At 44.7% G+C, this 25,508-nt stretch overlaps 1 protein-coding gene across 1 annotated transcript; it reads left to right on the top strand.

The window, feature by feature from the left end:
- The first annotated feature begins 95 nt into the window (after nucleotides 1-95).
- Nucleotides 96-25,508, top strand: FAM237A (family with sequence similarity 237 member A). The gene is made up of 2 exons (XM_086958564.1): nucleotides 96-489; nucleotides 25,363-25,508. Exons 1-2 carry the CDS (start codon nucleotides 96-98, stop codon nucleotides 25,506-25,508), a joined length of 540 nt encoding a protein of 179 aa, XP_086814690.1.

The raw sequence follows: 25,508 nt of genomic DNA, 5'->3' as shown, positions 1-25,508 counted from the left end.
TGACATAGGAGGCATTTGTGGTTTGTTTCCAGACTAAAATATTGCAGGTGTTTTGACAGCTCGTGTTTCTTTTTTGTTTTTGTTTTAGTGACAGCATGGACCTTCTGAACAGAGGACTACTACACCGTGGTATGCGGATCACCTGCTCCCTTATATTCCTGGGCATGTTCTTTGTTAACCCCACGTCTAGTCAAATTGACCCTCTAGCCCTGGGACGTGTTGATCCCCAGTGCTGGGAGTCCTCCTCTGCTATTCTGTTGGAGATGAGAAAGCCCCGTATTTCTGACACTGTTCCTGGCTTTTGGGACTTTATGATCTACCTGAAATCATCTGAGAACCTAAAGCATGGGGCTCTCTTCTGGGACCTTGCACAGCTCTTTTGGGACATCTATGTGGACTGTGTGCTTTCTAGAACCCACGGTTTGGGCAGGAGGGAGCTAGCCCTGGCGCAACAAAAAAGTGCAGCACTTCCATACCTGTTCTCATGGGGTAAGCAATAATTCCACATTTAACCACCTCATTGGAATGGCATTGTCAAGCAAAGGGAAACATGCCAAAAACAGAATATAGCTAGAACAGCGCTTGAACATATCTATGAAACACACGTGCTGAATAATGTTGTGGTTTGTGCCCTCAAGATTTTAAGAACTGAGAAACACTTTCCCTACTCAGACTTTTACTCCAAAAACCATCTGTTTCACGTTCATAGGTAATGGTGTGCGGCTTTGTACAGCTTAGTGTTTCAAAACTTTGCATATCATTTTGCAAACTTTGCTTATGTCAAAACTTTCTGCCTCGAGGTACACGATTGTTGCAACAACACGAGCCAGGCATGTCCTATTCCCTGTTGACGGAAGTCCCAGGACAGGTCTACTGCCATAGGAAAATTGGAAATAGAAAGTATGTGGGGGCATATTATCAAGAATAGCGTTAATAATTATCGCCGGTTTATAAAGCCGCGATAATGGGCTTGTTAATACGCCCTCGAAAATTCCAATAGAAGTCCATGTTCTGGTGTGAACATGGGCTTCTATTGGAATTCTCCAGGGCATATTATCAAGCCCATTATCGCCGCTTTAGCTGTAGTTTTCTGCCGCTAAACCGGCGAATATTTAAAGCCGTTCTTGATAATATGCCCTGTGGTTCGTCAGGTGGCAGCCAATGTGGTTTACTCGCTTTCACTCGGGGCTGGGATTTCTGAATAACAGAGGAGAAACAATGTCCTGTGGGATTTATTTTTGCAGGGATTAGGACTGAAAAATATGAATTTTTGCTTTAGGCAAAGATAGACAATGGTGGATCATAACTCCAAATAAATAAAGCCCTCCCTCATTTAGCCGGAACCAAGCCAGAAGGGGTTGAGTCCACGCAATGAGACAAAAAACACTTACTTGATGCCTCATGATCTATAGCTTGTCGGGTCATTTAACATGCAATCTTCGAGCCAGGCAACAATGATTTTTCATTTAATTTAACACAATATTGTGGTAATAACTATTGTACAATTAGCAAATAAATGTCAATGCAAACAATGTATCTTAGACAGCCGCTGCCTACTTACACCAGCCTTCCTTACACCCTCAGGCCTCAGACAGAAATAGTGATGTCATAGAACGTTTTTTCAGCATAGATGGTAAAATACCTTCACATAATTCATAAATGAATCGCAATAAAAGTAAGTGATACTAAGCAATCAAAACGACAAACAAGCTTCTAAATATCTAGCTGAATTTTATAAACTTTATTGGAACCGACTTCAGATTTTTGGGACTTTTTAAAGGCATGATCAAATTACTTTTCTGTAACGTGTAAAATGTCTTTATAAAGTACAATTGGGGGTAGAACACACCACATGTATCTAGTTAGTGGGGTGTTCCCAAACACCACAATGCCAAGTAGGGTGATTTTGTGTGATACAATGACAATTTTTTTAATATCTAATATTACATTAAACACCGACATGCACACATGTCCATGTACACACACTGACTGACCCACCCACACACATAAGCACACACACACAAACGGCATGCAGCACACATTGTTGCCTTGAAACTCAAGCATGGGATTTGGCCAAGTAGTCTATTTAAAAGGAAATGTAAAAAAACAAGAGAAAACATCCAAATCACAAAAAGTATCTATTGCAAGGATTCTCTGAGTTTTAAGTGCAATTTTTTACATTGGTACATGAATTCAAAAAACATTCTGCATGTGGCAGAGCTACCTTTTTCCAGTTTCTCTCCCATTCTCAACATTAGCTTCAAGCAGGTCTCGATATTGAGCTCAACCACAACCACTTCTAGAGAAACCATCAAGTATCCACCCTTTGTTCTTTTGCTCCTCCCTCCCCCCACCCACAGCAGTGAACATTAAGGACTCAGTGCCAGCTTTCTAAATTATTTCAGATTAATATTTGCCATTTCACTAGTATTTTTTTAGTTTACATTACAACACTATTGTTCAGAAAGCCAATACAGTTTCAGACTTGTGTGCTTTGTCAGATTAAAGTGAAAACAGCATGATAAAGCTTTGGAATGTGACCATGTAAAAGAATAAATGTCCACGGTTAACATCAAGAAAATTGAATGATTAATTGTTTGTCATGCTTAATCTAATACAATTTTTGAAAATTACATGATGTCTCTGTGGTCAAATGTTGATGTTTTTGTTCTTGTAATTTGTACCCATTTACAGTGGTAAATAGTTAGCCATCAATCAATCAATCAATCATAACACTTGTATAGCGCACTACTCACCCGGAAGGGTCTCAAGGCGCTTGGGGGAAGGGGTCCGCTACTGCTCGAACAGCCAGGTCTTGAGTTGTCTCCTGAAGGCGAGGTGGTCCTGGGTCAGCCGAAGGTGGATGGGGAGGGAGTTCCATGTCTTGGCCACCAGGTAGGAGAAGGATCTGCCTCCGGCAGTGGCTCTTCGGATGCGTGGTACGGCGGCGAGGGCGAGGCTAGTAGACCGTAGCTGGCGGGTGGGCGTGTAGAAGGTCAGGCGGTCATTGAGGTACTTGGGGCCCAGGTCGTGGAGAGACTTGTGTGCGTGGGTGAGGAGCCTGAACGTGATCCTCTTGTTAATGGGGAGCCAGTGCAGGTCCTTCAGGTGGCCGGAGATGTGGCTGCGTCGGGGGATGTCCAGGATTAGTCGGGCGGAGGCGTTCTGGATGCGTTGGAGTCTATCCTGTAGCTTGGCTGTGGTTCCAGCGTAGAGGGTGTTTCCGTAGTCCAGTCGGCTGGTGACGAGGGCCTGGGTGACCGTCTTCCTGGTTTCGGTCGGGATCCATCGGAAGATCTTGTGAAGCATGCGAAGGGTGTGGAAGCATGATGAGGAGACGGCGTTGACTTGTCTGGTCATCGAGAGGGAGGAGTCCAGGATGAAGCCCAGGTTGCGTGCGTGGTCTGTTGGCTTGGGAGCGGTGCCCAGGGCTGGGGGCCACCAGGAGTCGTCCCAGGCGGAGGGCGATGGTCCCAGGATGAGGACTTTCGTCTTGTCTGAGTTCAGTTTCAGGCGGCTGTTCTTCATCCATTCGGCGACGTCTTTCATGCCTTTGTGTAGGCTGGTTCTGGCGGTGTCAGGGTCTCTGGTGAGGGAGAGGATCAGCTGGGTGTCGTCGGCGTAGGAGATGATGTTGAGGTTGTGTTGGCGTGCGATGGCAGCAAGAGGTCTCATGTAGACGTTGAAGACGGTGGGGCTGAGATATGATCCTTGCTGGACGCCGCAGATGACTTTGGTGACCTCGGATCGAAACGGGGGGAGGCGGACTCTCTGTGTTCTTCCGGCGAGGAACGAGATGATCCACTCCAGTGCCTTCTCTTGGATGCCGATGTTGCTGAGGCATTGGACTAGGGTGCGGTGGCAGACAGTGTTGAACGCTGCAGAGAGGTCCAGGAGGATGAGTTCCGCTGTTTCCCCATTTTCGAGCAGGGCTCGGATGTCGTCGGTGGCTGCGATGAGGGCGGTCTCGGTGCTGTGGTTGGCTCTGAAACCGGACGGCGAGGGGTCGAGGGATCCGTTCGTCTTGAGGAAGGTGGCAAGCTGTCTGTAGACAATCTTCTCGAGGACTTTGGCAGGAAAAGGGAGGAGCGAGATGGGGCGGAAGTTTTTGAGGTCGGTGGGGTCCGCTGTTGGTTTCTTCAGTAGGGCGCTGAGCTCGGCATGCTTCCAGCTCTCCGGGAAGGTGGTGGTGTTGAAGGAGGTGTTGATGACGTCCCGGAGTTGGGGTGCGATGGTGGAGTCGTCCTTGTTGAAGACGTGGTGGTGGTGGGGGCCGGGGTCGGTTGGAGATCCGGAGTGGATGGTGTTCATCGTGCGGGCTGTGTCTTCGGTGGTCACCGTGGTCCAGGTGCGGACGGTGGCGGTGGGGTGCGTTGGTTCGACGGTTGGGTGCGTTGATGGAGCGCCGAAACTGCTGTGGATGTCAGCAATCTTGCGGTGGAAGAACGAGGTGAGAGAGTCGCAGAGATCTTGTGAAGGAGTGATGTCGTTGTTGCCGGTGCTGGGTTGGAGAACTCCTTGACGATGTTGAAGAGTTCCTTGCTGTCGTGGGCGTTGTTGTCCAGTCGCTCCTTCAGTGATTTCTTCTTGGTGGTGCGGATGAACTGGTGGTGCTTGTGGGTGGCGTGTTTGAGGGCGGTCATGTTGTTGCTGGTCTGGTCGAGGAGCCAGGCTTTCTCGAGGGTGCGGCAGGTCTTCTTGGAGTCCTTGAGTTCGTCAGGGAACCAGGGGGCCTTCTTGCTTCTGGGTCTGCTGGGAGGGTTCTTCAGTGGTGCGAGGTCGTTGGCGCAGGCGGTCAGCCACTGCGTGAAGTTGCGGGCTGCTTCATTGGGGTCCGTTGTGCTGGCAGGTGGGTTCTGGCTGAGGGAGGTGGTGAGCTGGTCGGCGGTGATCTTGCTCCAGCTCCTGTGAGGAACCTGTTACGGGTGGTGGCGGGTTGTGGTTTTTCTGAAGCTGAAGTGGACGCAGCTGTGGTCGGTCCAGTGGAGTCCGGTGGAGTGGCTGAAGGTGATGTGCTTGCTGGATGAGAAGACGGGATCAAGCGTGTGGCCGGTGTAGTGGGTGGGGGTGTTGACCAGTTGCTTGAGTCCGAGGTTGGCGAGGTTGTCCAGCAGGGCGGCGGTGTTGCGGTCCTTGTCGTTCTCCAGGTGGAAGTTGAGGTCCCCTAGGAGGATGTAGTCGACGGAGGGGAGGGCGTGTGGGCTGATGAAGTCCGAGATGTCTTCGCTGAATTGTGTGCGTGGTCCCGGGGGTCTGTAGATGAGGGTGCCTCTGAGGGTCGTCTTTGGGTTGTTGTGAATCTGGAAGTGGAGGTGCTCAGCGGCGGCGAAGGTGTCGTTGGAGTCGGTCGTGATGCGGATGGTGTTCTTGTGGACGATGGCAATGCCTCCTCCGGTCTGGTTGACGAGGTCCCTCCTGATGATCTTGTACCCGTCCGGGATGGCGATGGCGATGTCGGGGGCTGAGGAGACGTTCATCCAGGTTTCCGTGAGGAAGGCGATGTATGGTGATGTTGTGTCGAGGAGGTTCCAGAGTTCCACGGCGTGTCTGTGGACGGAGCGGGTGTTGAGCAGGATGCACTTGAGGTTGCTGCTGGTGCTTGGCTTGGCGGGTGCGGTGCAGGATCGGAGGAAGGTGAACTTGCAGGTTCTGCAGGTGAAGGGTCCGTGAATGTGTTTCGGGGCAACCCGGCAGCAGGTGGGGTTTCGGCCGGCATTGAGTGCGTTGAGGGCAGCGGTGACGTAGGTCTGTCGGGTCGTCTTGCATCGGTGGGGGCCAGGGGTCCCAGCACTGGGCGCGGTCCAGGCACGGACGGGCGCAGAAGGGCTTACCTTTGGCGCACCTTCGGCGCTCATACGGTGCTCCCGCTGCGCGCATCCGCTACGCGCTCGCTGATGGGGCGTCATAAGTAGGGAGCCGGGAGGGAGGGTCAGCGGGGTGGCGAATGGGCAGGAGGGGGGGCGGGCCGCAGGGGGCAGCGGTGGAAAAAGAAATCGGCCGGAATCGGCGGGAAAAGCGGAGGTGGGTGGCTCAGCGGAGGCTGGGTCTCCCACGAGGAGCTGCGGCAATCAGGCGCAATCCAGGAAGAAGGTCGGGAGGCAGGAGGCAGGAGGCAGGAGGCAGTGTAGCATGGGGCGACCTCGCCTAAGGGGAGGCTCAGCGGTCGCTGGGAATGTAATACTGGTATTACAGCCAAATGTTTTAGAGTATGTAATCATTTTTCAGACAGTCCTGTGGTCAGCCTGTAATGGTCTTATGCACGCTATATATTTTAATATTCACTAAAAGGTGAAACACATTTAATTGTACACTTCATAAATAGGTACTAATCAATTGTATTGGCCATTGAGAAAAAAAAACATGAACCAAGCACCACTGTATTGAAGAAACTCTACATGACATCCTATAATAACAGCTATAAATTATTCTTAATCTTTATTGTTTCAATGAATAGTAACTGATTTACTTATATTGTCAATTTTGGGTCAACATGTCGCACCTTTTACAGAGAGAATCCATCTGTTTCTCTTTTTACGTAAACAAAATTCTCTGTTATCCCCTTGTTGAAAGGTAGAATTCAACATAGTAGCAAGTCGTGTATAGAACTGAGTGCTGTGCTTCAAAAGGTTAATTGTATGCTTAGCGGCCTTGTTCGTTCTCAAACTACAACACTGATAGGTTGGTGTAAACAGAGCACACATGGTCACCATGACTGTGCCTTTACCCATCTCTTATTAGGCATACTGTTTCTTATTTAAAAACATTACATTATTCCCTGAACTAAAATTGGAAAATATTAATAATCATTTTGGCGTTCTCTAAAAGGATAGCAGTACAGGCTACTAAAAGTGCAATGATTCCACACTGTTTTAATGCACATTTAGAAGCATAAACAGCGCGAGCAGCCGCGAGTCCGACTAAGCACCAGGAAGTAAAACCCTGGCATCACCCTTGTTCAAAATTGATGATGGTACGATTGAACTTCCCCTGAATACAGGCTGCCGACAGAATAAATTGCTAATTAAAGGCCACCCCTCGGGATGTCACAGTCTCCGGCTAGTTTTGAATTAACGCAACTCGGACCCGGCTATCCACACCCGGAAGTTTCCGGATAGCCCGATGATTGCTCGGACATCCCCGCACCCCGAATCATATCAATACTGTTCATCTACTAGCTCCAGCTGAACAGACTGTATTTTAAAACTCACTTATGAAGCCCTAATTTCAGCGCTCTCTCGCTCTTACTTGTTAGCGCTTCAGCGCTCAGCTGATCGTGATAGCTGCTCGCTGCCCCCCAGCTCCTCGCTCACAGCCGCCATCACCTGCGGCGTGCGCGGTGACCACGCCCACTGGAGGCCACGCCCCCTTCTTGTACTACTTAACCGCTGACTTCTAGCGGTCAGGTAGCAACCCTTCACCCAGTCCTGAGGCGGAAGCCGGGGCTGGAGGTACTCATTTGCTTTGCTTTTAAAAAAAAAAAACAACTGTTCATGCACCACGCTCGCTTTTTGTGTGGTGTCACTTACTAAAAATTGTATTTTAAAACTCACTTATGAAGCCCTAATTTCAGCGCTCTCTCGCTCTTACTTGTTAGCGCTTCAGCGCTCAGCTGATCGTGATAGCTGCTCGCTGCCCCCCAGCTCCTCGCTCACAGCCGCCATCACCTGCGGCGTGCGCGGTGACCACGCCCACTGGAGGCCACACCCCCACTCCCTCGACCTACAAATGTGCTTACACAGGAAGCGCAGCGGACGAGCGCAGCGGGAGCGCCGTTTGCGCGCCGAAGGCGTGCCTAAAGCAAGCCCGTCTGCGCCCGTCCTCGCCAAGTCCTCGCCTCTCGCCAGAACCCCTGCCAAAAAATCATACGTATATGACAGCAAGATGCTGAGGTCGCTCAACCCTGGCCCTAGATGTAACAATACAGAGGGATGCATGGGCCGTACCGCCCTCCACTGCAAAAACTGTAATCTGGTCATACCTGACCCACGTCCTATCAGCCACAAAGAGAACAAAAGAAAGGAAATGTCACTTACCATCATGCAGCTGAACGTCAGATCCCTGGTCAAACACCATGCGGAGGTAAGAACGCTCTTAATGGATGAGAACCCAGATATAATGTTTCTGTGTGAAACCTGGCTTAAAGACGACCTAACTAGCATCCCCAATCTAGCTATACCGGACGGGTTCTCTCTGACTTGCATCAATAGAGACTTAAGAGGAGGTGGCATTGCAGCCATCCATAGATCCTCCTTTACTTGCTCCTTCCAAAAGGAAAGTATTGCGGACAGCGAATGCGCTCGCTTCAAAATCTCCACAAGTCCCCATTGCACTCTTTCTGGCCTTTTTATTTACAGACCCCCAGGGCCCTCTACGAAATTCACTGAAGAGCTTATTGAGACAGCACACGCCATGATCACTGGCTTGGCCAACTTCACGATCTTAGGAGACCTCAATCTCCACTTAGACGATTCTTCTGATGCCAAAATCAGCAACTTCGTGGCAGACCTAGCTGCTTTGCAGCTAATCCAGCTCGTCCGAACCCCCACACATGTCGCGGGCCACTTGCTTGACCCGGTATTTACTAACATACCAGAGGCCAAAGCTGACGACCCCAAACCCATGGCCTGGACGGACCACTCGTTAATAACCCTTTCAATCCCGAACAACTCCCCCCCCGTAAAAAAATCACCCACCGCACGCCTAAAACGACCTTGGCACAAACTCCAACAATGTGACCTAGCGGTCAGCCTATGGGAACCTAACCTGGAGGATATAAACGACATTGAAACAGCATATGCGTCCTTCCAGGAATGGATCACCAAGGGACTGGACGCCATTATACCAGTCAAGTGGACAAAAGGGCGAAACACCCCTTCCAACCCCTGGTATGATGAGAACCTTAAAACGATGAGGAAAAATTGTAAAAAAGCGGAACGGCAATGGAGGAAGGAATACAAGCAGGAGGACAAAAGCGCATACTTGGACATTCTCAGAACATACCACAAGGCAATCCGGGTAGCCCGCGCTACCTTCTACGCTAATGAGATAAAAGCTAGCCCCAACCCCACGAAAACTATCTTCCAAATTGTGCAAAAATTGCAAAATGGTGACAAACCAGCCTCTCACATCACCTCCACGCAGCAATGCGAAGACCTAGCCACCTTCTTCACGGAAAAAGTGAAGAAAATTTACAACGCCTTCACCCAGGATAGTCCAGACGACATCAGCCCACCCAACGCCACCTCTGGAGACTCTAGGCTCACTTGCCTACCCGCTATCTCAGGCGAAGAACTCACCAAACTTTGTAGAAAGGTGAAATCTGGTGCCCCCACAGATCCGATGAGACCAATTCACTTCCTGGGAGCCTTGGAATTCTTCCTCCCATCCCTGACCTCACTCCTTAACCTCTCTTTTACCACAGCCACGGTACCTACCTGCTGGAAACAGGCCTGGGTAACACCGATAATAAAAAAACCTTCCCTAGACCCTTCTAAACCGGAGAACTACCGCCCCGTTTCACTGCTCCCATGGGTAGCGAAACTAGCGGAAGCCCACGCGAACAAAATTCTCAGTGAGCACATGGCAAAAAACAACATCCTGGACCCCTCCCAACACGGGTTCAGGCCGGGCCATAGCACGGAATCCGCGCTCCTCACCTCCACGGAAAACCTACGGGAAATCATGGACACCGGTAAAAGTGCTGCGCTGACACTGCTCGATCTCAGCGCGGCCTTTGATACTGTCTCCCATGCCATCCTACTAAAACGCCTTGAAAACATCGGGATCGTAGACTCGGCGCTTCAATGGTTCCGATCATTTTTAACCAACAGATCTTTCAGGGTATCTGCCCCTCCGTTCATCTCCCAACCCCAAGACATAGGACAAGGAGTCCCACAGGGCTCTGCCCTCAGTCCCTCCTTGTTTAACCTATATATGCAACCCTTGGCGGAGGTTGCCAAGACATGGGGCCTCACAATAGTATCGTACGCCGACGACACTCAGTTGGTTATCAGCCTCAATGAGGCCCCCTCTCCCGAGGCCACGAGATTCCGGGATGGACTGACTGCCGTCGCGAAATGGATGACAGCAAACTGCCTCCAGCTCAACGGTGGCAAAACCGAGGTGCTGATAATGGGGAAAAACTATGACAACTGGAATGACCTCTGGTGGCCCCAATCACTGGGCCCAGCACCCCCCCGAAAACTATAGCAAAAAATCTAGGAGTTTGGCTGGACTCTACTCTTAGCTTCCAGTCGCACACCAAAAAAGTTGCCGCAACTTGTATTGGTTTACTGAGAAGTCTGAACCCCATCTTAGGCTACTTTGACTCCAAAACGCGACAACTTATCGTACAAGCTACCATCCTGTCCAGGCTGGACTACGCGAGTGTCCTGCTGTTAGGAGCAAACAAATCTGAAATAAAGAGATTCCAACGGATCCAAAATTCGGCTGCAAGGGCTATAGTAGGTCTCCCTAGAAGGTGCTCGGCGAGAGCGACCATTCACAGACTACATTGGCTACCCATCGAAGCCCGCATCCAATTCAAGGCCCTCACATTCGCCTTTAAAATCCTGAAGAACGAAGGTCCAGAGCTCCTCCGTTCGCTGTTGACCCCCTATAATCCCAAACGGAATCTCCGGTCCAAGGGGCAACATCTAGCCATGGTACCCCACACAAAGCTCTGCCGTGTCGGAGGGCGTTCCTTCAAACTACTGGGGGCCAAGTTATGGAACTCCCTTCCCCTTCACATCCGATGCATTGACAATATGCTAGCTTTCCGCAGAGCGACCAAAACCCATCTCTTTCCCTCCTTGTAGGTCTTGTTTCTTGTCTCAGCTGGTTGTGTTATGGTTCTAGCGCCGGGACGCCCCGTTGCTGGGGCAGCTGTTTGCGCTTTACAAAACAGATAACATAACATAACATAACAGACTGCCATTAGATACGCTGAAAAAAAACCAAGCACGCCTTCCCTGTCCCGTACTACACTAAAATTATATGAATTGAAGAAAGAACTGAGCTCAATAATTTTCTCATTACTCGCTCAAACTACCAGCCTACATCGTTTAGAGGTTACAAATACGAAACAAGAAAGACCAAACTATCTAAGATGTAGATGCCTTCCCTCGCAGAAAGGTCCTTATACAGAATCAGATTTTCCCAATTTATTTCAGAAATGCTCACACAGTCCTGATGGTGATCTAAAATTTAAAAAGATTGAAACGTCGTCGACCCCCTTTTGAAAATCCTCCCCTTGTACATATTGTCTAGGATTTCGATGTTTTGTTATGTGTGATATGTTTTGTAATGTCACCCTCACTCAGTCACATTATGCACACCTGTCACTTATGTGAGCGCCAGTAACTATCATTGTATTATTTTCTATTAAATATCCACCTGTTGCCCTGAAAAACGTGCTCCTTGAATTGATTGGCTCATTTAATAAATTAAGCTTTATGCAACTGGACCTTCCCAGGCCAACTCTGAACCTCTGTTTTTCTACTATATGTTTCTTATTTAAAAATATTACATTATTCCCTGAACTAAAATTGAAAAATATTAATAATCATTTTGGCGTTCTCTAAAAGGATAGCAGTACAGGCTACTAAAAGTGCAATGATTCCACACTGTTTTAATGCACATTTAGAAGTTTTTTGTATTGAATTTGACTGCAATCAAAAGTTGTCAGAAAATGGATTAAGTGCTTATTGTGTATCCTGAATGCAAGAATGTTAATAATGACAACGGAAGCTAAAAAGAACTGAATATATGCATCAATTTTCAGTAAGTTAGCCTATACTACATGACAACAGGGATGCCAGATGAAAAGGAAGCTCCCTTGAGGATGTCTGTTAGGAAATACAGAACCAGTATTCCTGGATGAAAAACAATATTAGCCACTTCCTCATCATGTTGTATCCATCTTCATGCTGTTGTGGTAACAAGACAAGCATTTTATGCTTACTATATCAGTGAAATATGAACTAAAAGAGATGCACTCTGAGATAGTTATTTCAATATGCAAATATAGAATGTTTTTAATACTTAATACTTAATTTATTGTGACCTTTTAATTGGGAGATGTGCAAACTAATTTCACAATGATGATGATGATGAACACGGACAAATATTCTTAACTTGGCCTATTGACACTGTTGCAGCGCTCCACCTTTTCAGATTTAGGGCCCGATTAAGTAAAACAGGAATTGGACACTTATTTTGCACCAATATAACCAATGGCATGGGTATCCTGTTTCCAACAAAATAGTCAACAATACGCCACTTATAAAAAAAGTTTCTTCATGTTGAATAAGGCAGGGAGGCTTGGTCATTAACACTTAACCTTATTACTACTCCTGAAACACTATTAGTTTGGCTGTCAAGTCAAGTCAGTTTTTATTTGTTTAAAATGAAAAAAAACATAACAGAATACATGGCATAACAATCCATCATATTACAGTACACAATAGCAAGTGTATTATAAAAACAGGTAAGTAAAACATCCTCGGCAGCACATGACTTACATTTTATTAATAGCCAGATGCTCAATTGCAACAATTAAAACCATAAAGTAGATCATGCAAGAATGAACAGAAGATAAGTGCAACCTCTCATCAGCTCAATAAATAGATTATCATTTAAATATTATTTCTCCACCATATTTCTCAATGTTACAGCAGCAGAAATAAACCTATGAACCATTGAAAATATTATTCAGTTTAAAGCAGCTACAGATTGAATAAAACTGGTCTACAGAAAAAAAAGAAATGAAGTATAGATTGAGCAGAGCAAGAGTCACAAGGACATAGTTCAATACTTCAATCATGGTAGGATTAGCATTGGTAGGAGACCAGGAAATTAGCTATGTTGAACCTAAACCTAAGCAAAAGAAATCTCTGATGCCAAGGTTCTAGCTAATCAGTTGAGTCGGGTCATCGAGTGTCTTGTCTCCCCGTGGCAACATGGCTTTATCCTGGGGAAGGGTACCACAGATCATACCCGCAGAGCCATTGCCCTTTTTGACATCGTGGGCGCCACGGGGGTAGGATGTCGATGATCCTACTCGATGCCGAAAAGGCATTCGACCGTGTTTCCTGGCAATTATTGTGGAACATACTGGAGGTGAATAACATCGGGTATAAATTTATCAATGCTGTAAAGGCCCTATATGTAGGTCCAAAGGCTAAACTTAACATCTATGGTTCAGAGTCGGAGTTTATTGAGATACAAAGAGGCACAAGACAGGGCTGTCCCTGTTCTCCGATATTATTTGCCCTTTATATAAATCCTCTTATTTTAAAATTTCTTTCCTCACCTCTTATTAAACCTGTTACGGTGGATCGGTTCTCAACAAAAATTTTGGCTTATGCCGATGACGTGGCCGTATTAACAACAAACCCAACTGAGGCAATTAGCGAAATTGAATTAATTACTTATACTTTTGGTATCTACTCAGGCTATTCCCTTAACAGGGATAAAACAATGGTCCTATGCACAAATAATACGATATTTGAAAGCCCCTATAAAGTTAAACAGGCAACATTATTAGGGGTATGTATATCCCCCAACGTGAATGAAATTAACCATCTTAACTATACCCCCTTGATTAAGAAGATAAAAGAAGATCTTAGAAGAGTGGGCAACTTACATTTGTCTATTATTGGAAGGGCCAACTACTTAAAAATGAACATCTTTCCAAAAATACTCTATCTATTTCGAACAATACCGCTGTTGGACGGGGGTAGTTATATAAAGACTCTTGACTCCTCCATGTCTAAGTTTATTTGGAGTTTTGGTAAGATTAGAAGGGCCCTACCATATCTAACTCTACCGTTAGGAAGGGGGGGCTTAGCTGTCCCTAAATTAACCTTACATTTATGGGCAACACTTATCCAACACATGGGCCCTCTATTAAATTAATTTACTCTACGTAATAGTGAACATTATATCCCTTCTATCTATGAGCTTAGCCTGGGGACCAAATGTCAGGGGCTATTCCTGAGGCAGGTTGAACCATCCTATTTAAAAAAAATTAAGTTCAAAGTTATTGTTGATGCCTGGAAGATTTGGAAATCTATAACAAAACAACTAAAGATCCCTAAGTTTATGAAATACACTCCCTTGTGAAATAGCTCAATTCTTCCGGCTTGCCTTAATGATAGTACCTCTCGGAGATGGGAAAATATAGGTATTAAGACAGTAGCAGATTTTTTAAATCCATGTGGTATTACCACCTTTGAATGGCTTCAACAGAAATATACCATTCCTGCTACTGATTTTCTTAAATACTTTCAAATATCTACATATATTCGTAATTGTGTTCCCAGAATTGAATTAAACCACATTCATTTTTTTTCAATTATTGGGAAACAATCTATCAGTATAGGTAGCCTGTATCAATTGTTGATGGAAAATGCTAAGGATGATTTGGAGCGGGTAGAGCAAGCTTGGGCTCTAAGGTTGACTAATCCAAATGTAGACATTGATCTTTCTTTAGCTCTATCATCAAAGTTGTTTATCGCTTCCAACCTTAAAGCTCAATATTATAGAGTTATATATGACCTGTATTATACACCAGCAAAATTGTTTTCATGGGGCTTGCGGGCTGATGACAACTGTCCAAGATGTAAACACCCTCAAGCAAACTTAATCCGCATGTTCGCCGAATGCCCCAAATTAGACCTATTAAAAACGATGATAATGAGATTCTGGGCCCAGGTTTTTGGACGGAATATAAAAGACTCAGTAACCCTTTTTGTGATTGGCCATGACGATTCTTTGGGGCATAGCATTGAGGAGCAAAGATCCATGTTTTTAGCAACCGCAAGTTTAGGTATCGTTCTTGCTGCTCGGTGGAAAGACCTGGAGCCACCTACATTTCAGATGTGGCTTGGTCGTTTCCTGGCCACATATAAACAGGAGATTTCAATTTTTGGCACTAGGGGTAAAAAAACTAGACTTCTTGGAAATCAGATTTGGGGCCCAATTTCTAATTGGTTTTCCAATGTGAAGTCGCCTACCCTGACTATTATATCTTGATTTGTTAAGATTATATTGTCTAAAGTACTGTACTGAGTATATAATGTTGGATATGTTGATTTTTCCAGTTTGTCTCTTTTTTTCTCTTCTCCTCTTTTATTCCTTTATACCCTATTTATTCTATCCTCATGAGAACAGCTGATTTAGTTATTAATATGCCTAATTATTCTGCCTTGAGTCTTAATATTTCTGAAATATGTTAAATACATTTGATAATTATGTATTACTATATTGTTTGACTGAATGTTGCTACAAAAAAAATAAAAAAATAAAGAAATCTCTGATAATGACGTGGTAGAGAATAGAGACACAGCTCCATACAGTCTGTGGTTACTAACAGATACCATCTTTTTTCCTAGCTTTTGGGTTTCTCTTCTCCAACCCTACATAGTTACAAATTCTGTCTTTAGTCAGCTTTTAGATAGGGTAATTACCTCCCATGGGCTGAAAAAACATTCTGGTTTTCCTAACAAAACAAATTGTTCTTTGGCATATCTCAGCTACAAGATAATATGAACATGGTCAAGGTTTAAACAGTCATTGATTACCTCCTGATTTGAAAAAAGGTTCTTGTTTGGACCAGATAGAGTACCACAACATACATGGGTCTAATTTAATGCAATCCTCCAAGTACGGTAGGCCCACGTCTGTATGACAAAGAAGTATAGGCACACTGTCGGGTACAGACAAAAGTCTTTTCACAAACACTTTCTCACTTGCCTGTAGGAGTGACATATTACAAAAACCCCAAATCCCATGACGTTGTTCTGTCATGACAGAACAACAACAGGATTTGTATATGTTGACCATTGTGTCCAATGGTTTGGAGCCCAACTTCCCAGCGAACCTGAAAAGTGCCTCTGTAGTTTGGTTCAACTGGGATTTTCTAACCTTGATTACATGCATCCAGGTGCCTTTGAGATTAAAGGTTACCCCGAAATATGTGAAGGTTGGAACACAAAGAAGTTTAGCACCATTAATAAAATGAGACCTTGGGTTTGAGGAAGTGCGCATATAGGCCATGGTATGTGACTTGTTTATGTTTGATGTTAGTCCCAAGTCACTCATGAACAGAACACATCTATTCAACTGTCCCACACCAGTTCTCAATATTTGAACTATGCATAACAATGCAGGAAGCCTCCACTCCCCATTTCTAACATTTTCCCCCGAGTCTCTCTCTTTTCACCCAGATCCATAAATGGTCATTTTTATACAGCTCTTCTTCGCCTGGGTGCACTTATTAAGGATTAAGTGAAGTTTCAAACATTGATCAACTGTTCCGAGTACCTGCCTAAACCCATACTGAATGATGGAGAAGTTGCCCTTCTCTGCCACCCAGGCCTTCAACCAATTCAATAGCATCCTACCCAGTACTTTAGCTGTTGACTCAATTAGGGAGATGGGCTGATAACATCAAGGGTCGGCTCTGTCACCCCTCTTATAGATAGAGACAATGGTGGAGTTTAACCATGACGTAGGTGGGCTCACAGCAACAGAACTCCTTAACACGTTGACAATAAGTGGAGCACATAGATCGATATTGTCAATAAGACGATCGAGTGGTCCCCATCATGGCCTTAGGCCTTGCACTCTCTTCTATTGCAGATCTAACATTCCCTAGTGTATTGGCAGACAAATCCAAACAGCACCCTATAGGGTTGAACACTACAATGCCAGAATGTGTATCTGATTCAGCATTATTATCATATACCCTTGAAAGTGTTCAACCCATTTATATATAAAAAGATGGTAACATCATGGGAGATTTTATGGCATTCACCAAAGAAGGAGGTATTGACCATTTTTCAGGAAAGGCAAGTATTGTTCTTTAGGCTAGCATCACACAGTTGCTCTAAGGCTTCCTGCCTTATCGCTGTTTTCCTAGTTTGGTTGCCATTAAATGATTTGCTTGAATAAAGGGAGATTTTGCCCAAATTCCCCCAGGGATCACTTGTGAGTTAGCCGGTTGTTTCCAATGCCTCCACTAGACACCATGTCAAGTCAAGTCAAATAATTTATATAGCGCTCTACATACCCAGAGGGTCTCAAGGCGCTTGAAGAAGGGTGGGGAATTACTTGTCGAATATCCAAGTTTTAAGTTGCTTTCTGAATGCTAGGTGGTTCTGAGTGAGGCGAAGGTGAATTGGAAGTGAGTTCCAGGTTTTAGCTGCCAGGTAGGAGAAGGATCTTCCTCCCATGGTGGTTTTGTTGATGCGAGGTACAGCAGCAAGGCCTTGGTTGGAGGAGCGTAGCTGGCGGGAGAGGGTGTAGAAGGAAAGTCGTGTGTTGAGGCATTCGGGTCCAAGTTCGTAAAGTGCTTTGTGTGCGTGGGTTAGGAGGCGGAATGTTATCCTCTTATTGACGGGGAGCCAGTGGAGGTTTTTCAGGTGACTAGAAATGTGGTCTTTACGCGGGATGTCTAGTATGAGTCTGGCTGATGCGTTCTGGATGCGTTGGAGTTTTTTCTGAAGTTTTGCGGTGGTACCGGCGTATAGGGTGTTTCCGTAGTCCAGGCGGCTTGTAACCAGTGCGTGGGTGACCGTTTTTCTAGTTTCGGTGGGGATCCAGCGAAATGTTTTTTTGAGCATGCGAAGAATGTTGAAGCAAGATGATGAAACGGTGTTGACTTGTCTGTTCATCGAGAGTGAGGAGTCCAGGATGACGCCCAGGTTCTGGGCGTGGTCCGTCGGGATGGGTGCTTTTCCAAGGGCCTCTGGCCACCAAGAGTCATCCCAGGCGGAGGGGGAGGTACCTAAGATAAGGACTTCTGTTTTGTCTGAGTTCAGTTTCAGACGGCTGTGCTTCATCCACTCGGCTACTTCTTTCATTCCTTCATGTAGGTTGGTTTTGGCGGTGTTCGGGTCTTTGGTGAGTGAGAGGATCAGTTGAGTGTCATCAGCGTAGGAGATGATGTTGAGGTTGTGTTTGCGTGCGATGGCCGCGAAGGGGCTCATGTATACGTTGAAGAGGGTGGGGCTGAGTGAAGATCCTTGTGGCACGCCGCAAATGACTTCAGTGGCCTCTGACTTGAATGGTGGAAGGCGGACTCTCTGAGTTCTTCCGGTAAGGAACGAGGTGATCCATTCCAGTGCTTTTCCTTGGATTCCGATGTTTCTGAGGCGTTGTAACAGGGTGCTATGACAGACTGTGTCGAAGGCTGCGGAGAGGTCAAGGAGGATGAGGGCGACTGTGTCTCCATTGTCCAGTAGAGTTCGAATGTTGTCTGTTGCTGAGATGAGTGCGGTCTCAGTGCTGTGTTTTGCTCGGAAGCCGGACTGTGAGGAGTCGAGGGATTTGTTGGTTTCGAGGAAGGCGGCGAGCTGGTTGTTGACAGCTTTCTCGATGACTTTGGCCGGGAATGGAAGGAGCGAGATGGGGCGGTAGTTTTTGAGTTCGGTGGGGTCAGCTGTGGGTTTTTTCAGAAGGGCCCTGAGTTCGGCGTGTTTCCAGCTTTCCGGGAAGGTGGCGGAGTTGAGGGAGCAGTTGATGACGTCTCCGAGGTGTGGTGCTATGATGGAGGCTGCTTTGTTGAAGATGTGGTGAGGGCATGGGTCTGTGGGGGATCCTGAGTGGATGGAGTTCATCAGGCGGATGGTGTCCTCAGTGGAGATTGGGTTCCAGTCATTAAGGATGTTCAAGGGGGGTGAGGGTACGGCAGAAGGTTGGGTGGGTTGGTCTCCGGGTTGGTTGTCGAAGCTGTTGTGGATGTCTGCGATTTTGTTGTGGAAGAACGAAGCTAGGGAGTCGCAAAGGGTTTGAGAGGGAGTGATGTCATTGGAGTTGGCTGAGGGGTTGGTTAATTCTTTGACGATGTTGAATAATTCCTTGCTGTTGTGGGCGTTGTTGTCTAGTCGGTCTTTAAGTGCGGCTTTCTTGGCAGTCCGGATCAGTTGGTGGGGTGTGTGGGTGGCGTTTTTGAAGGCGTCTTTGGTGCTGGTGTTTGGGTCCTTTTTCCAGGCCTTCTCAAGGGAGCGACAGAGTTTCTTGGATTCCTTAAGATCATCGTTGAACCAGGGAGCGTTTTTGCTGCCTAGTTTGATTTGACGTTTTTTCAAAGGTGCTAGGTTGTCGGCTCTGTTGGTTAGCCATTGAGTGAGGTTAATGGCTGCTTGGTTGGGGTTCGAAGAGTGGGCAGGGGGGTTTTGAAGAAGCGATGAGGAGATCTGGTCGATGGTGATTTTGTTCCAGTTTCTTCGCAGAGTAGGTTGAGGATGGTTGTGGGTTGTGGTCTTTTTGTAGACAAAGTGAACGCAGCTGTGGTCCGTCCAATGGAGAACTGTGGTGTGACTGAAGGAGATATGTTTACTGGAGGTGAAGATGGGGTCGAGTGTGTGACCTGCGTAGTGAGTGGGGGTATTAACAAGTTGTTTGAGTCCGAGGTTGGCGAGATTGTCCAGAAGGGTGATGGCGTTGCTGTCGTTGCTCTTTTCCAGGTGAAAATTGAGGTCTCCCAATAGAATGTAGTACTCGGAGGGGAGGGCGTGTGGGGTGATAAAGTCAGTGATGTCTTCACTGAATTGTGCACGGGGTCCTGGAGGCCTGTAGAGGAGGGTGCCTCTGAGTGTGGTCTTGGGGTCGGTGTGGATCTGGAAGTGAAGGTGTTCGGCGCTAGCGAGGTTGACGTCTGAGCTGGTGGAGATGCGGATGGAATTCTTATGGACGATAGCGATGCCTCCTCCTGTTTGGTAGGTGCGGTCTTTTCGGATGATCTTGTAGCCTTCCGGGATGGCAATGGTGATGTCTGGGGCTGAGGAGGCGTTCATCCATGTTTCTGTTAGGAAGGCGACGTCCGGAGAGATGGTGTCTAGTAGATTCCAAAGGTCAATGGCGTGTCCGTGGACCGAGCGGGTGTTGAGCAGGATGCATTTTAGGTGGTTGGTGTCAGATCTCTGTTTGGTGTTCGTGGATGAGGAGTTAGTCTTGGTGCTGTCATACTTGCAGGAGTTGCAAGTGAAGACATCTGTATGTGATAGCAGTATGTGCAATATTGTCAGTATTCTTTCACAGTATTTTACCAACATCTTCTGTGTACTATTGATACTTTTTCAAATTTCCTAAGAATGTGTTAGTATAGTGGAGAATTGCTTAAGTCTTAAAATTATGTTCAAAACAACTAGCCATGATTAGAGAATAAGAAAAACCCAAGCTTGTACCGCAAATGTGCAAGAATTGTTTCTTATACTGGAGGTAATCATCTGTAAGAACAAATCTGGCATATTCAATTATGAAGCTTTTTAAGGGGGTGGTATGGCCACTACGTATTACGTAGTAGCATGTTAATGGGCCTTATAGTTGCTTTTTGTGGGATATTGCATCAGCATCGAAGGAGAGGAGTATCCACAATGCTGGAATAAACCAAAGGTCCTTAAGAAGATTCGGGGTTGTCTAGGTGTCTTTCACGAATTATGGGGGCATATTATCGAGGGCCTTATCTCCGCTTTTTTTACTTTAAACGCCAAAAAAGCAGAGATAAAATGTTCGCCCTGTTAACAAGTCGGTGCTAACATGCATTAGCGCATGTTAGCAGCTGTTTTCCCGACGCCTCGCTTCACATCTCTAATGAGATACAAAGTAGGCGTTTCCTCCCACAACAACACGGGAATCATCGCCAACTGCACTTCTCCCTATTATGAAGCTGGCCCGGGATACCAATAACAAAAATCTGCGCTAGCCGCGGATATCGCCGTAAGGTAACGTCTGCAAAAATCCAGACTTAGCTACACATATAATGGGAGCTGATTCTATGGCTGAATCCACATCTCCCTATCATCAAGGTTTTCCCTATCACTGCGGGAATATTGCTGGTTTTTCAACGATATTCCTGCATTTCTCCGCTATTGCTGAAATATTTATCGCCTTGGAGAAATGCGTTGTTAATAACGCACTATCCCAGCGACAAATTCCAGCGATAGACGGCAATAAATATAATAGCGCTAAGCGCGCTTAGCTATGTTTATCGACGTTTGTAGTTAATATGCCCCTAGGCATTTTGATCTACAAGGGCTACAAGAACAAATACATCAATAGTGCTAATGGTCCTTAAAAGAAAACCATGCCTGAAATGAAAGTCCTTCTAAAATGTGGAGTCTCATTTTTGTGAATTTTGGTAAGGTATAAATGTATGGCACTATAGGTTCCTCTGCTATTGTTTTGAGATTCATCGTTCCATTTTTGCCTAATCAACTAATGACACAACTTGTCACTTAAGGTTTGTGTGGGATTTTCATCTAGATTCCTGTAACTCTTTTTGCTAGCAAACAGTCTAAGAAATTCTGTTTTGTATACCATGAGAACTTGTACAACTAAAAGCCTATACACTATAAAAAGGTACTAATTAAACATGAAGGAGGTGTTTTGAAGCTTGGATTGTCTTTCTGCCATATACCACACAAATCTCACGGATCTTAAGACTGATTGATTTGGAACATAAAAACAAATCACTAATTTTACCAGCAGAGATATTGACACACTGGTTGTATTGGATCAACTAAAGAGTGTTGCACCAGAAAATTATTAGGCCTGGGCAAAATTTAAATTACACCAGGGTAATTAACATAATGATGTGAATGTTTTGTTCTGCAAGTTTTTCAAACTTCCTGAATTATGCCATTATGCCTTTTTGCGTAATTATGCATCATTCGCTGTGAAACTTTACAGCAAACACACAGGAACAGCAGAATGCGGTGACTATTATTCATGGGGATTTTTTTTAAATACATTGTCATTGCAAAAATTGAAGCAAGGTCACATTTCATACTAAAATACTGTGTGAAAAGATGGATTTGCATTTCACTTAATTTTGGGTAATTAGCCATAATTTCACATAACTACGCAAAAGCAAACGATGTGATTTTTGCACACCAGTAAATGGTGATTTTGGAAGCTGTGGTGTAGACTCTAATGCTTATATTCAAATTGGTCAGAAGCCATGCTCTGTATTGTGCCAAATAATTATTCAAGATGCATCAGTGAACATTTTTAGCAATTGATTTGAGAGTAGGCTGTCAAACTTTTTTGGGTACTAAGTCTAATACATCATGTCACAATATATCAAAAGAATAATGGCTTGACTTAAAGGGTTTACAGATGCAAAGCACTTACTGGGGTCACTCCCTATCTGGAGATCATGTAAGTATGTGGAAAATGCAAATTTTAGCTTTCAGATAATCATTGCCATAGAAGACTGAGCCAACATTGGTGAGCATGTCAAAGCTGTAAGTTCCGCTGATTTAATTGTTTGTTCCAGGGATATTAAGTCAGGATGATTTGATTTTTCTAAAAACTTAATTTATGGTCACCCTGAGTTTTCATATCCTCACTAGAGTCCATAAACCATTAACAAACGTTCCTTAAAAACCTATACTATCAAGTATTGACACTTTCACTGAGAATCTTTTGATTTATGCGAAGAAATTTGTATTTCAATATATTACCTATTTTCTACAATTTTATAGATTTAGATATTGCTGCCTTTTATGCCAGGATGACACATTTTAATGAAATAAAAGTAGCAAGGTATTATCTTTTGTATGATTTGACATTCTATTTTTCTTACAGCAAAATGCTAATTGAGATGCTAGAATGTATCTTGTATGATAACACCTATATGTTCAATGGCAGCCACTACCCACACATGCATTGCACAGCCATGGGCTCATGTTTGGTGCCAAATTATACCAACCTAGTAATTTGGTTCTGGCATAGTCTGGAATAACAGCTATGAGCATTGGCATAGTCATGCTGCATGCTGTATTCTGGCTAAGGTGTATTGATGGCTATCTGATTATGAAGGTCAAAAACAAGACAGAGATTGAGAGATGTATAAATATTTCCAAGGAGAATGACTTCAGATTGAAAGTGTGTCAAAAATATAGTTGAATCAACAAAGCATTATGTTGGCAATGAGAGACTGAAAACAAAGCTACACAAGAAAGAGACATGAACTCACTAACCTGATCCTGTGCGCACAAAACATTCCCGACCACTGTGCATTAGAAAATCAAACCTTTTGGGGAGGTCCTGAAACTCCACAAAATGAATTAGATGATGAAAGTAGGTAAGATGGGGGAACGTTTTGTTGCTAAAGTGTGTTCAAAGAAGTGGGCTTCTACAATGTATGTGCAAGCAGAAAATCTGAGAAAAGAAGACCAGTTTAACTGAAGTGAAATTAAGAAAATGTATGTTTCCAATAATAGGTTCAATATCATCTATACTAATATCTGCACAGGTTTGAGAAAACTGATAATCGGAAATTGAAACATCATTACAGTAAATTCTGACTTACTTGATTGCTTAGCTCCTTCACCCACTATTACTTGCAGGAAATGCCTATTTGAGATTGGATTTCGAATAGTCATTTTCAATAAAATGAATATTGACTGATTCTGCTGAAATTTTATTGTAAATGTAAACAATGTTAATTTAATGAGAGTAAATATTTATTTAACATATATACATAACCTTTTATATTAAGAGGATTCTTGTTAGCAATTTAAGGACACATTTTGTGTATGCCCTTGTAGGGTTAAACATCTGATACTGCCAAGTTAGGAAAGTGGAACCCTATCTAAGCGCCAGGCAAAGAAGCTTTTGCTAGCAAGTGGAAAAGGCATCTGCTCTAAAGGCTAGTGGAAATGTTTCTGAAGCTGCACTTACATTGCTTAAATCACTGAGTTTTCACACTTTTTATATGCATACAAGATTTTCAGATGAACAACCAATCTGGTTAAGGCACAAATTGATAACTGCATTCATTTCTTTTCCCAAGCTACTGCTAAGCATGGGCGGAAAATCCGTTCCGCTCGCGGATTTTGTGGATTTTCGGTAAATTCATGATCCGGGAACGCTCGCGAATTTACCAAAAATCCGCAAATTCGCACGCAGCGGATTTTTTTTTCTTGGTGATACAATTTTGCGGCGTGCGGCGTAAGTTCGCAATTGCGAACATGTAGGTGCGGCGGGCAGCAACAATCTCGCACTCGCGAAATTACAAAATTTGCAATTCTGCACAAGCAATCCACTAGCAAGCAGCATAGACCTTCTGAAAATGATGATTTTTATCAGAATAACTCCTCAGGTTGACATTTGCCTGCCCTTTTTTGGATTTGAGGCCTTTTGACTTTCTTTGGATCACTTTTGGATTCGAAATCAACTTTCACAAGTAAGTTTGTTTGGGGCATTACATTTGCTGTTCTGCAGAAAAACGAGTTTTGCTAAACTGAAAGCACTCAGCAGGTGCAAAAGTTCAAATTCATCATTAGTAACCATTCCCTGTAGTGCTTCCTGACTGGGGCCCCTCCAGAGTTCAGTTGCTAGTTGCAACAATTGTATGACCCTGCTCTGACCCTCACAGCCGGATCATAGAATAGCTACAAGTAGGCCACAAAGGTCCTGGAAAAAGAAATTGCACTGCAACAGAAAGCAAATTACAGATAAGGAAGCAGGTGCCAGACTGGAATTTTAAAACAGTGACACATTAATAAATCAACCCCAAATTAATTCATGTCAGTTGAAGCAGGGCAGGTGTGCTTGCTTTTTCCCCCCATAATCTACAGTGATGATGATGAACCAGAGGGTGGCATTGATGTACCAGAGGGTGGCATGGGTGAAACAGAGGGTGGCAGTGTTGAAACAGAGGGTGCTGTGAACCTGTGATGATGAACCAGACGTAGAAACAACATAGTCGCGACCGTTGCGTGCCGACAAGTAAGTTCGCAATTGCGAACTGGTACAAAATCCTCGCGAACTGGCAGAAACCCTTGCGAACACTATAAAAACAAAAAAATTCTCAAATTCGCGAGAATTTGCGGATTTTGCGGATTGCGAGTTCGCAAATACGCAAATTCGCGAATGCCAGATTCGCAAAATTCGCCCATGCTTAGCTACTGCACACAATAAACATTTGTCAGACTTGCAGCTATTTGTAACGGAATTAGATACATTTGTCCAAGGCTGTGCTTTGCAGGTGCCCCTAACAGTTTGTTAATACATTCTACATAGATCACATAAAAGAAAACATTTTCACATGAAACAGAACACCAAGGACACATTGTTAATATATGTGGTGTTGAGTTCTGCAGAGATAAAAAGACATGTTAGGAAAGCAGGATAACAGCCAAAATATAACCAAATTTAAAATGAAGCCTACATTTATATGGTCAACCTAAACGTGAAACACACACAGTAAATATAATTGCGTGAGTGGGTTAATGTTGCTAAAAATGCAAAACTTTTTCCAATATGAAAATAACTCCAGCATATTCATGCTCTGTCTTATGCCCAAAGGATTGCAGATTCTAATTTATGTTTCCTTTATTTTGACAGATGCATTTATTCAAGATCATAGATTAACACGTCCTGAGAAGAGAGAAGTGAATGAAGACATGATCACTGTCCAGGTACAGCATAGTGGATCTCGAAAGCTCCAGAGGATAATCACAGACCTGGTTACCAAAAAGAAACAGGTTTAA

Source organism: Lissotriton vulgaris, chromosome 2_1 (assembly GCF_964263255.1).
Source record: "Lissotriton vulgaris chromosome 2_1, aLisVul1.2, whole genome shotgun sequence".
In the NCBI taxonomy this organism is placed as follows: Eukaryota; Metazoa; Chordata; class Amphibia; order Caudata; family Salamandridae; genus Lissotriton; species Lissotriton vulgaris.
This window is presented reverse-complemented; position numbering and strand designations above follow the sequence as displayed.